This window comes from Rhea americana, unplaced genomic scaffold (genome assembly GCF_003343005.1).
Source record: "Rhea americana isolate MKP2758 unplaced genomic scaffold, rheAme1 scaffold_0, whole genome shotgun sequence".
Taxonomy (NCBI): Eukaryota; Metazoa; Chordata; class Aves; order Rheiformes; family Rheidae; genus Rhea; species Rhea americana.
Window position 1 is genome coordinate 11,790,908 of NW_028185037.1, and position 12,561 is coordinate 11,803,468.

A 12,561-nucleotide genomic window follows, 5' to 3' on the forward strand; every position below is an offset into this window, starting at 1 on the left:
GTTTGTGTTTTAACCAATAGCTGAGATTGTTCCCCACAATTTTACATTCTCCACAGGATTAAGCCACAGGCAGATTTCTGCTGTTTTTCCTGTTCCGTAAGCTTCGACAGAGGAACAGGAATATTTATAAAATGTATTCAAAAAGTTTTGCAACCTTCACCTCATTAGGATGAGTGCGGGCCTGATCCACACTTTACTGAAAAGCAACRACGTGTCCTCTCAAAGACTGCTAGATGCAAATAGGGGAGCTGTGCCTGTGGCTCCCCTATTTCCATCTGTACAATATACCTTACAGTGCAACTGTAATCTGCCTTATGCACCTTTGCTGGATGCATGGGTTGAGAGGATAGTGTATACACAGTGAGCATTTATCTTGGACTTGAAGGCAGCCAGCTCAAGGTGCTCTGAATGGCCACCTAGGCAGTATTTGGGTGGGTGGTATTTCTAGGCATGATACTAGTGCTGTTACAGGAGTCAATTCAGRCATATCTGTTAGCACAGACCTGGAAACAAATTCTGAAAGTACTGATTTGAATTATATTATCTCATACTGATACTGTGCCTTCTCAGGTCCACCTCCCACAGGCCACAGGTTCGCAAACTATTTGCCACTGGCCACTGTGGCGTCAAAGTATTTGGAAACTCAGACTGTGCAAGATGGGGGGAAAAGCTCCAACCACGTGCTCAGTGGGGGGGAATCTGCCCTCTGGGAGGATGCCCTCGAACGCAGCGTTGCATTCAAGCAGCACGCTTCCCCGACGCAGTGCGGAGAGCAGCCTCACGCACCAGCCCGCGCCCAGCTCCTGCGGGTGGATGCAGCAAGGGGCGGACCACAGACCAAGCAACCTACGAGGAGCCAGCAAGCTTTTTTTTGCAGCTCACAGAAATGTACGCTCTTAACAGATCACGAGACTTCCAAGCTCCCAGGAAAGCCTTTGCTAATTGGTGTACTGAAGCTAAGACTCAGGGGACCTTCCAGGTATTAGAAAAAATAGCACAAGTAATACTTGGCACATTAAGAGAGAGGTCGTCATGAAAGCTAAATCAAAATCCAGAATCTCATTAAGCCTCCGCACTTCCAGTCAAGGCTGAATTCAGGATCAGAGAGACAGAGACAGAGTTTAGAAAGGAAAACAAGAATGTTTTAGTTACCTTTTCTGCAAGCCAGCCTAGATGCCTAATCTCTCGACTTCCAGCAATCCCTGTTTTACCCAGCTGGTCTCTGACCTCTGCAATCACCCTGGGGATGAGATCATTGACACTGGAGTGGATGGCATTGAACCAGGCCTGGGCTGTAGCCGAATCCTTACTCCTTAGAATCACGGTGTGCTTGGCATCAGGTGAATGAACTTCAATAAGTCTAGAAAAATGGGGGAGGGGGAAAAAMATTATGTTCACTCCAGAAACTCAAATACTGTTAGGTGGCTAAATTTATTACCTAGCTTACTGATAGAGTTAAAAAGCAGGATACTAGTATGAAGACCTRCCATGAAAACTTACCTTTACAGTGGCTGAATATAGTAGGATCCACCTAGTTATGCCTGTACTGATGCTACTGTAAAGTACTGATCCTTAGAAAGGGGATTTGCACATGCCAATCAAACCCCACTTCTAACATGTCAACAGGAATTCTGAACAGAAAGGCAAAAGTAATTAATCTATTAAAGATACACCACTGTTTTTCCCTGGGGCTATCCCTTCCTGCTTAGCAGTTCCCCAGGCTTTGAACTYGGACGTGACAACCTCCAAGGAACGGTGACTGTGGACAAGCTGGGGATAAGCAGCTGCCTTCTTCAGCTGTACATCAATGCACTGTYCGAGTTTCTCAATGTGCCTATTTTATACATACAGAGCTAAATGAAAAAGCCCTAATCCCAAACAGAGAATTTTTCTTGGGATTCTACTGTGGGTTCAGTGACACCACTAAATATGAACCAGAAACCCAACTTAATTGGCCTTCTCCATGAGTTACAAATATCCTGAATGCTCCATTTAGATCCTGTTAACAGTGCAGCAGGAATGTGCTAACCACAAACATACGATTGCTGCCGGCAGGCATCTTTTACAGTTTTCTTAATTTGTGTGGAGATAGATGTTTTCCCCCCMAAAACATGCTTACTAGACCATCCTGTGGGATGGTCAACCCACAACTGTGGTTTCAAAAGCACAGATGAACACAGTTTTAAGGAAAAATAATCCTGTACACAGTGGTTATGGGAACTGTGCCAACACCTTTGCTAACAACAACAACAACAAACCCTTTTAGAGCCAGCTGCAGCTATTTCAGCTCTGTTCTGAGTGGGGCTCTGTGTGCTCKCCTATAGCTTCGTGGGCCACTTTCATTTGAACGCCTGCTAAACAGCCCAATAAGTAATAGTCTGGTTTCTCTTTACAYGGTGACTGCAAAACCAAGCCCTGGTCATTGGCTGTCACTCAGCGCCATAACGTTGAATTAGTGTGTTTTCATTACAGATGTACTGTGACTTCCCCCCAATGCTACCCACGCAAATTCAACCTGAGATTTGAGACCAACCATGTACTTGTGGATTACTGCGCRATCCCTGGGACACACAATGATTCTTTTCTATATCAGAGAAGTAATTAGTACAGCGGAATTTGTTYGCGTTGAGATTCAAGACAATACTGCAATACGAATATTTGTTACATAATCTCAAAATCCTGCAAGATGGAGCTTAATTAACAATTAACAGTTTTTAATTAATTGATTAAAACAGGCAGAACCCAGAAGAGAATCCAGCTCAATCTGCATCATTCTCTAGGGCTAACAGATTTAGGACTGTTGGTCTTTTGTTTGTCCGKTTTGGGAAGGGGCCGTCTACACGTAGACACTGCTCTTAAAATAGAAAAGGTCATGATTTTCCAAACAAAGCAGCTGAACAGTGCAGGGTCCTAAATYGCTGTTTAGACCGTTTAAAAAGTGGGTTGATTTTTCAGAAAGTGCTGGGCTAACCCAGTAGCTCATGTTTGCTTGGTAACACCACTAGAACTTAGCACTTTGGGAAAATAAAGGCCTGTATTTAGGTACTCCAGTAGGTACTGAATACTCAACCTTGGGTACTTAAGACACAATTCTCGGTCACACTGTGAAGACCTGGTGATTAAGAAAATTATATTTGTAGATACGCACTTTCCTCATCATGTTCTTATCTTTTTTTTTTTTTAACAGTAAGAAAAAGCTGGTTCCAGAGCAGTTACAATCCAGCTGCTTGTGACTGATGATCATAAAGACCATACATAGCTCCCACACCCTTTTTCTTCGTTCGATCAGAAGCTCCTGGTCTCTGAATGCCACAYGAACTTGATCTTGTACCCAGAAAACCAATGGAAACAAATTGGACTTGGATTTTAAAAGCACTTGGTGATATTAATGAAATATTACTTACTAGTTAAATAACACTTTTTTTTCATGAGATCTCAAAGCATTTTACCAAGGGGTTCAGTCACAGCATCCCCATTCAATCATTGGAAAGGCACCTGGAGAGGTGATAAGATTCATGCTTAATCCAGATGAGGCTGGGAACAAGCCAGGAATACCACTCACTATTTTCTGCACTCTGTTGCCCATTTTATTTTATTTTTTTTAAGAGAAAAATTATTTCAACAGCAGGCAGTATTGTGCCGGTTTTCTAAAAGGTTAATGCACAGTATGGATTTGGTGAAACAAAGGTCCGTACAGAGCTTGTACTTTCTGTAAGAGAACTCCCACCTCCAAAGTCACTGTGTATCACGCTGTAAACAAAGTGCTGAACAACTGTTATAAAGACAGAAAAAAAGTGCTTCTTTTTCAGTTGCAAAAGAATGGCAGTGAGCTCGTGTCATTTCTTTTTAAGTAAGAGTTGCTGCAAGTTTTGGCTTAAAAATAAACTATATGAAGCTGAAAGTCCTTCAAAATGGCAACTTGCTTCCCTACAAGCTGGAATTAGCACTGGAGTAACACTTAAGTTCTGTTTAAAGCAAGTGGATAAACATACAAAAAGTCTGTTTTGCTAGTTGGGCCCTGATAGTATGTATTTCCCTTGGTGATGGTTATTTCAGTATGTCCACAGTAGTTCTGGCCCCTAAAATAATGACCCTTTAGATAGTTCAGATAGTAATTTTTTTTAACTGACTCAAACCTATGTAGTACTGTTTCAGTTTGACATCATGTGACATTCCAATATATATGCATTCTACTGTGGTATCAATGTATATATTCTACTATATATATGCACACATATACAGTGCCTTGTTTGCAAAAAATATTCTTAAAATACCATCTCGCAGTGCCTGCTGATGGACTTATCTGCGGGACTGCGCCAAAGTTTGAYGGTGAGACACTACCAACTGCGAAAAGACTACCTCATTCCCTTAGCTGAATGACAGGAAGATTGGGCAATATTTGCTACATTTTTCAAAACGGAATTGAAAACAAGAAAATATACTGCACTGGCAGCACCGAAACTGTGCCCTGCTAGCCACAGTGCTGGCGCAGTCTAAGAAACAGGTCTGCACGTCTCAGGCCTGTGCAAGCTGCTAAGCAGGTTACCCTCTTTACACATACACTAAGAAGCCAAGGCTAAATCCTTAACTGCCTAAGCTTTGTGACTGGCCTCTATGAGATCTGGGCACTAAACTGTCTTTAAGAATTTGGCTTCATAGATTTCTGGTAAAGATCAAGGGCTGCCATTTTCGCAGTCAGTTGAGATAGAGATCCTGATGGAAACGTCCTCCGAAAACTTCCCGGATAGCCATGGGCTCCTACTGCAATCAGATGCTGAAAGCCCTATGTCCCTACAAACTCTTACATTTTCTGCTTTTCAGCGTATACTGCTTTGATTCATCAGTCCTTTTGGATACTGCTTTTAGTTTAACAGCTGACTGATGGCATTTCCATATTTTCTGAAAAGCAAAGAAATACCAGTGACCTTAGTAAACTCCAACACTAAAGTACTTCAGTGTTTCCAGCAGTTCAGCCATTGTAGGTTTGATTTGTTCCTTGGCTAAACTGACCACCGCTTACTGTATTATGTTTATCTGCAGTTCAGTGATAAAGTTCCCTTAATTCCCCACTGAATTGAAATATTTAGAGCAATGCCACAGCTGTGTTTATTCTCACACTCCACCACAGTTATGTAAATACTGCATATGGAACTGTTTCTGATAAAGCCTGTACCAACCCAAAGGAATTATATGTTAGCTCTAGATGGCTGCCAAGATGCACGGCATCTCTCCAGCTTGGCAATGCATATGAATGATATCACATTTTCTCAGAGATCATTTGGCAAACCTTATCATAAAAGAGTAATTTTCTCTCTCCTTCTCAAAGAGTTCCACTGAGCCAGAGAATATTTCCTAGCATCCCATTTTCCACTTGCAGAACATGCGGCTGACACAAAACCTGAATCTTCCCAATGCTGTAACCTTGCAAGAGACCAAACTCACTCCCTCACTGGATCGAGGTACTTTATTTCACAGAGGATCGCAAGCAGTTGAAAGCAAATGTGTTTGACAGACCGTAATCATTTGACATTTGATAAGGCCTCCTTGTGTAGGAGGGTTCATTATCTAAGAAATACCTTTTATCAAATCTCTTGAAAGCACTTCTCCCACCAGCCTTGGCTTAGGACCAAATTAGGCACCGATTTACACTTTGTGCCTTTTCCTGGGTCAGATTACGTATTYAGTGACTGATTAAAGTGTGGAGCAAATCCCTTGAAGTTAATGATGAACTGGAGCCAGAGATATTCAAGACTATCCCACTACGCTGATTTTGCACCAGTGTAGCCAGGAACACAAATCCTAACACTGACTTTGCAAACTTAAAAGGGGCTCAAGGGCCGAACTTCCCAGACCATTTCCTCCTTCAGTTGTCCTGAGATTTAATCCTAAAAATATGAAAAAGTTTGTCTGCTTCTGAGGGTAAAAGTATGGGAAGCTTTCCAGTATAGGCTTGGCCCTGGGGATCTGGAGGAATACATTCAGAGGTGATATTTAAATAGTTCCAGTTCCATATAAAATAATAGTAATAAAAATGCTAAGATTCTTGTTTAATTCTACATGTAGCATCAGGGGATAAGCCAGGAATAAAGTATGCTAAAATTAACAAATGGAAAATTCAGGTTTAGCTTCCAAAGAAAATTTTCCATAGGGAGATTATTAGGCAGAGAGATTATTAGGCTGTGCTGCTTTCCCAGCATACACYGAGAAAGTATCTTCACTTGATGCACCTCAAAGCAGGTGAAAACAATTTTACAAAGCAACTGACTGCTATTTGGTTATCAAGTGAAAGTTTGCTATGGGAAAGTCCCTCAGTGCCTGTGCTGTCACAAGGGTACCAGCTGTACTAACATTACTCGCCGGCTTTCAACTTACAATGATGTAGTCACTTGTTCCTTGGGAGCTGGACTAGACTTATGTCCAAACAGAGGGTGCATATATCACTAATGAGCTGTCACAGATGATTTCATCTCTATTTGCTGCCAGCTGGGCCTTAACAAAAAGGATATCAGTGGAACTRCACAGCATACAAGTAAGGAAAGGATCTGCTTCTGCCCTGGAATTGTCCACATGAATGTGTGCTCACATTGACCAGTCTGCACAACACACCACGAGCCACCTTCCTCTACCCAGAATGACACAGTTAATATTTTTAAATGTCTGTGGACATTAAGAAACAGAACTTGTTCCCCATATTGCCAAAAAGCCTCTTATCTTCTTTCTCATTCTTTTCTTTCATGTTCTGGTTGTAACAGTGCTGAATTTTAATAATGCAGAAACACACAGTCTAACCCTCTTCACTGTGGCTAACTGGATTCAGCACCAAAACAAGGGCAAAAGTGCTGTTTCAAGGAGCAGTGAGGTCAGTTACTTGGGGGAAAAAAAAAACAGGAATCATTTCAGAGACACAGTGGGAACTTGATTTAACCCTAAAAATACGCTGCTGAAAATTTCTTTAAGACTAGAGGCTGTTGTGATCAGTGTGGTAAAAGCACTGACCATAGCTCCCTTAAGCAACTCTCTCTCGGCAAACAGGATGCATTAGTGCTAGGGGAAAAACCTGTTTCAGCCACAAAAGCTGCACCTTTAGGAAAGCCACAGCTAACTTCAAAGYACGATGTTTCTGCAATTCATGCTGAACCTGTGCTAAGTAAAGAGCAAGTGACTGTAGGTAGTACAAAGTGGTAATGACCACTTCAGATCGGGAAAGTCAGGGAAGAAGCGAGACAACCTCATGCTGCTACATATAAATAAACTTTCATGGACTTAGAGAAGAATTAATGTATTCTGAGAAAGAACAACGGTGTAACAGTTGCTGCTGGCAGCAGACTAATAGGACCCAGGAAGAAGAAGGACACAAAATCCATGAGCATGGATGAAAATGAGTAAGGAAAGGAGACAAAAGATTTGGGCTGCTGGTAGATCAGTTCTGGGTTGCTGAGGAACTGCCATGGGAGAAGGTCTGCTGCAGGGGACAAAAGCAGTTTCACCTCAACTGAGCAGCATGTGTCTATCTTATTTCATTGCTTTACATGCCTTTTTGTTTCATATGATCAAAAAATCCAAGCAGTTACTGATTAGTTGCCAAGTGAAGCAAAACAGAAGCCAGACTGTTTGACAAACCACGAATACCTTATAGATAAGCTATTGGCCTCTGAGCCTTGGGGAGAGAGCAATACCTGGGATTCAGCATCCCAGAGGCTGAGTCCCAGAGATGCTGCTGACCTCACCTGCGACTGTGGGCATAGGTAACCTCACTGCGCTTTCACTATTGGCAGCACTGAGTTAGTGACATTCATCTTCTCATTTAACAGACTCATAGATCAATGGAAAAGCTCCATCTAAGCGATGAGAGGAAATAACAACTTCAGAGTAACTCTCTYTCATTCCTACTATAAGAAAAAAGGACTCTCCAACAGCAGAAATGTGTGTGAAAGCAGGAGGGCCGTGAAGTGACAACAGGGCATTAAAAATAGCTACGTCTATATAAACAACATAAGCACTAAAACACAGTCTCGCTACTCAAGAGCATTTAGCTGGGGCACTTAAACTAGGCAGTYCATCACCGTAGGYTCCTAGCATGGTCAGAAGGAATACACATGGCCTCTGGAGGCCAGGCAGCCCTCTACTGCTAAACTGACCCCATGGGATGTATCCTCYTCCTCACTGACTACAGAAGGAGTCYAGAATAAGTAGCTAAGCYAGATGAGATGAATCCAGGCTTCAGGACCTCCTATCYACYTTTATCATCTCTTGTTCACAYGGATGTTCATGGATGTGACAGGTCCTGTATTATGATATAGCATTTATGCAGTGCCAGAAGACTGTAATGATTTGCTAAGAGACTAAAATTCCCAGGTTCTAGTTTGCCAGTGTCATTTACACAAGGACTGCAGGGAGGGCAGCAAGACGGGAGAATCGCAGGAAACTGCAAGCCTTGCATCTCAACTCTCTGTATTCCGCAGAGCTCCTGGGTGTTAAAATCACTCTCCAGTAGTATTTAGGGGTATCCTGGATGTCAGCACTTAGCTATATACCCTATATATACAGATAAAAACACAAATGTTTTCCCTTCTCTGTCCCTCCCTGCAGTAGTCATATTGCTCTTTTTTTTCTCTTGATCTGTGATGGAGCATCTCTCTTTCCTCATCTCAGCAGTTATTTATTTTTTCCTGTTTTATAAAAACATTCACTCAATAAAGTGGATTGCAGTCTTCACTCTCTTAGTTTTCTTTGTCTTGCTGGTTAGTTTACCACCATTTCTCAGTATGTCCTCCTCCCTTCCTCCACGCATATCTCAAGACAGTTTCTTCTTATTCCCCCTCTCTAGATCCATTCCCAGTTATTTTATTCTTACTTCCTTTCCTCATCACCGTCTCCTATGGTAGAAGCTGCTTGGAAAAAACAAAATCATTTGACTTTTTCAAAATTCCCTTTACTGATTTTGTGGCTGAAAAACCCTCAAAATACAACACAACTCCACCAAACACATTTCTTTTCTCCACCAACTTGTTATCCAAAGCTTTTCAGAGAAAAGAAAGACTTTCGTAAAAAGTCTGTTAATCAAAGATCCAGCTGGAAGTGAAGCCCAGCTCAATTACTGCCATCTCTATACTACACACATCCTAACTTGCCACCCACTCACCATGACACATTTTATTCCTGTCTGTCAAGTCATATTCAGTCTCTCTCTCTCTCACACACACAGCACTTTATTTACACATTTGCATGCACGTAGGTACATGCAAGAACACACATTTTTTTTCACTCATGCAGACAGGCACTCTTGCCCATTCCCATGCCACTAGTGCTGGAAATGGGAATGATACCAGGAGCTCATCCATTCAACAGAGAAGGACTGGGAGGGGAGAAAGCCCCATATCATTACAAAGAAGGAAGAATATGGCGTGTTTTTCAAGAGAAAACATGTCTAATCTCAGATGCTACAGTTTCACCATGATCTACACAGATTGAAGGTCAGTCATGACATACTCTGACCATTCAGTTCTTTGCTGATGTCTCACACATGCAGAGGACAACTCCAACATTTTCTGCCCCACTCCTAATTCCTTGACATATACCCACTTCTCACACAGTAGCCCAGAGATACTACTACATGTCCTTAGGACATTAGAAGGCTACTTGCAAAATGATTTAACAAAATAAAACTGATTAAAACTGATAAAAACTGAGTAAAAATGCTTTGCAGTACATTCAGCCAAATCTGGCCTTCTTTGTTTTTTTTCTTTTTTAGTTTTTTTGCCTCTGCAAAAAAATGATCTCTGTGTTTTTTCTTAAAAAGCTTAGCAGGTGAGGGATTAAAAAGAAACCAAAATGCACATCTCTGTGGAAAGGGCATGACCACAGAGGGGCCTGATCTTAGTAGCCTTCCAAGAAGGCCTAGAAGAAACTAAGGTTAAGAMAGCAGTTTGTAAGACCTAGAGCAAAAAACTATGACGGATTTGGCTGGTGCAGAGTTTCACAAATTATGGGAAATATCTGTTCCTAATAATGAAAAACTAAATACAAGATTTAGCCTTTCTATCTAGAGGCTTCAGAGCTTGAGCTCCTACAGGGTAGGAAAACCATTCCTTTGCAAGACAGATGATTATAATCTGCAAAATGCCCTGGCAATCATAGACCTGTCCAAAGAGCAGATGATGCAATACAGGACTGTCATATACCCCAGCCTAAACCAATTACTAACTCTTCCTGGTTAATAATTTGCCCCAAAATTCTGYTAAAAGAGAAGAAATACAATCTGATGCACCTCTCATCTGACATCCCCCGTGACCAAGGAGGGACCCACCAACCATGCTGCTCTTAAAGAGGACATGTTCGTGTGTCTCTTAGGCCTTCCAAAAAGGAGATCCTGCAGGACAGCCTAGCTGTTCAATGTCACCAAACATCACTCCAAATGGCTGTGTACTTGGTGGCTCTGGAGTGGCCAGAGAGTGACTAGGGCTAAAGCTCCAGGTCCCACACTTATGACACATTTAGGCACTGAATGGGATGCTGTAAGTGTATTTTTAGCTAGATCACCTAACTTTTGTCAGCTTGAAAGGAGAGAAAGGTTAGTAGATTTGTACTATCTCCTACTTGTTACCTTCCAGTAAATAGTTTTTTCTGGCCAGATTGGGGGTTACAGGATTACAAACAAATAAGAACACAAGAAGAAATATCCAGCTTTACATGAAAGGAGGGTTTGGATCCATAGAAGTAAAATAGTTGGAAGGTAAGGTTAAAAATCCAAGTTTGCCTTGATATTATATTCACTACCCTTTGTGGACAAGCACGTAAAGGGCTTCACAGTTGTATATTTTCCTTATATTACTAGTCTAGCACAACAGGGTGATTGAAGCATGAGGAGATAGTTGACCAGAATTTCACCCTGATTATTGTCATTTTTTGTTCTTCTCTGGATCCGAATTGGACCCTTTTAAGCTGCTTTATTTTAATGTTGGATTGTTGATTTCTCCCATAGTTTAACATTAATCTAAACAGATAATAAACACAGCCCAACAGCAAAAAAACARTAACAAAAAATCTTGATATAGACCAGGACCTTTACTCTAGCAGGCTCAATGACTTCTTCAAAGAACTTATTGATATTCAAATAGCAAAACATGTCTGTACCAATAATGATAATTAAGTGCTATAGCCCTTTCATCCAAGGATCTCAAGTTGTGACTCACAACAACACTGTGAAGTAGGATAATAYGTTTTTTCCATTTCACAGAGTTTGTTTAGAGCCAGAGAGCAGCTCAGTACCAACATGAGGAGCTAGACTCAAATCCCTTGGGGTTTTTGGACTTTTGTACTGGCACTGTCATTGTAATATATTCATCCTTTACTGTATCATTACGATTGCTCTCTCCTTCAGGCATTTATACTTCATGTCTCTTTTTGCCAATAGCAATAGAAAAAGAACCAAATAGGGAGCAAAGTTTTCTAAACCAGTGGCCAATTCTGTTAAATACGTACTGTTAAATACGTAGAAGGGGAATTTTCTCCCTCCTCAGCAAGAACAGCAGAACCGCTGCTATCCACCCAGGGCTGAAACAGCTCCAGGCAAGCTGCAACGGTCCCAACGCTGTACCACAAATGCTCCATCACCTCTTTAAATCCAGATTTGGGTCTGGGCACAGCACCTCACTCCGTTTGTGCTTCTATTAGCAACCGGCAAACTGTGCATTGTCTGCTGTCCCTTGCTGAGTACAACRCTATCAAACCTATCAAACCGTTTACCTCTCAATTAAGGGAGGAGAGACACAAAGCAAAGTAAGACAAATGGGGACAAGAACAGCCACAGCTCGCACACTGTAACGTGGTCATTCCTCTCGRCACCACCTTGCCCTCCATGAGTTCAACACAAGGTATGTGAGCCAGTAAGGGAGCATCAGCTCCCTTACAAGCAGGAAAAAAGCCTGAGCTGCAAAGATGCACACCTAAATCACACTGCTCTTCGACGAGAATCCAGCCTTTGTTTTGCATAGAAGTGGCTGCACTTGCAGGGCAACATCAAAGCATGGTCATGGTTACGGAGCAGGAAACCGGCAGGGTGGAGCCCACCCCAGTATTAACCAGCAAGATGTCCAGAAAGTCCTGCACTAATACCTGTCTCCCTGCTTCCTCCCTGTCCTACTTGGTTGACATTAAACTTTATGTGCATAATCCTGAAGAGCTGCAGAAGCTAAAAGCCCTTCACCTTTTAATTCCTTCCTGTAATCCCTCTAAAAAAACATAGTTGTGCTTTAGAGCAATAGTAAAACTGAGGATCCTGGAAGAGTGGCAGGTCCCAAACTACATGCACTAATTTTTCATAGAGTTCTGTTACAAAGGCATGGAATTTCTATTCATATTCAAGATATCATATATATAAACAATCAATTAGCCTCACAGCTAAAAATGCATTAGAAAAACATTCAGAAAGTCCAATTTTGGACTGATCTGTTCTATAGGGAACTAGTGCCATAGTTCCCTGCCTTCACCTTAAAGATGCTTGTATTCTTACCTCATCTTCACACTTTCTGCTGACTTTGTTGTGTTTGCAACTTGCATTCA

The 12,561-nt window shown here is 41.8% G+C and overlaps 1 protein-coding gene across 1 annotated transcript in view; it reads right to left on the minus strand.

The window, feature by feature from the left end:
* SNTB1 (syntrophin beta 1) overlaps positions 1 to 12,561 on the minus strand; it is a gene marked incomplete at its 5' end in the record, with an annotated part of 119,316 nt that overhangs the window by 42,327 nt on the left and 64,428 nt on the right. Inside the window, one exon of the mRNA XM_085313672.1 lies at positions 1,153 to 1,360. Coding sequence (XP_085169798.1) covers positions 1,153 to 1,360 — 208 coding nt within the window. The remainder of the gene's footprint in view (positions 1 to 1,152; positions 1,361 to 12,561) is intronic.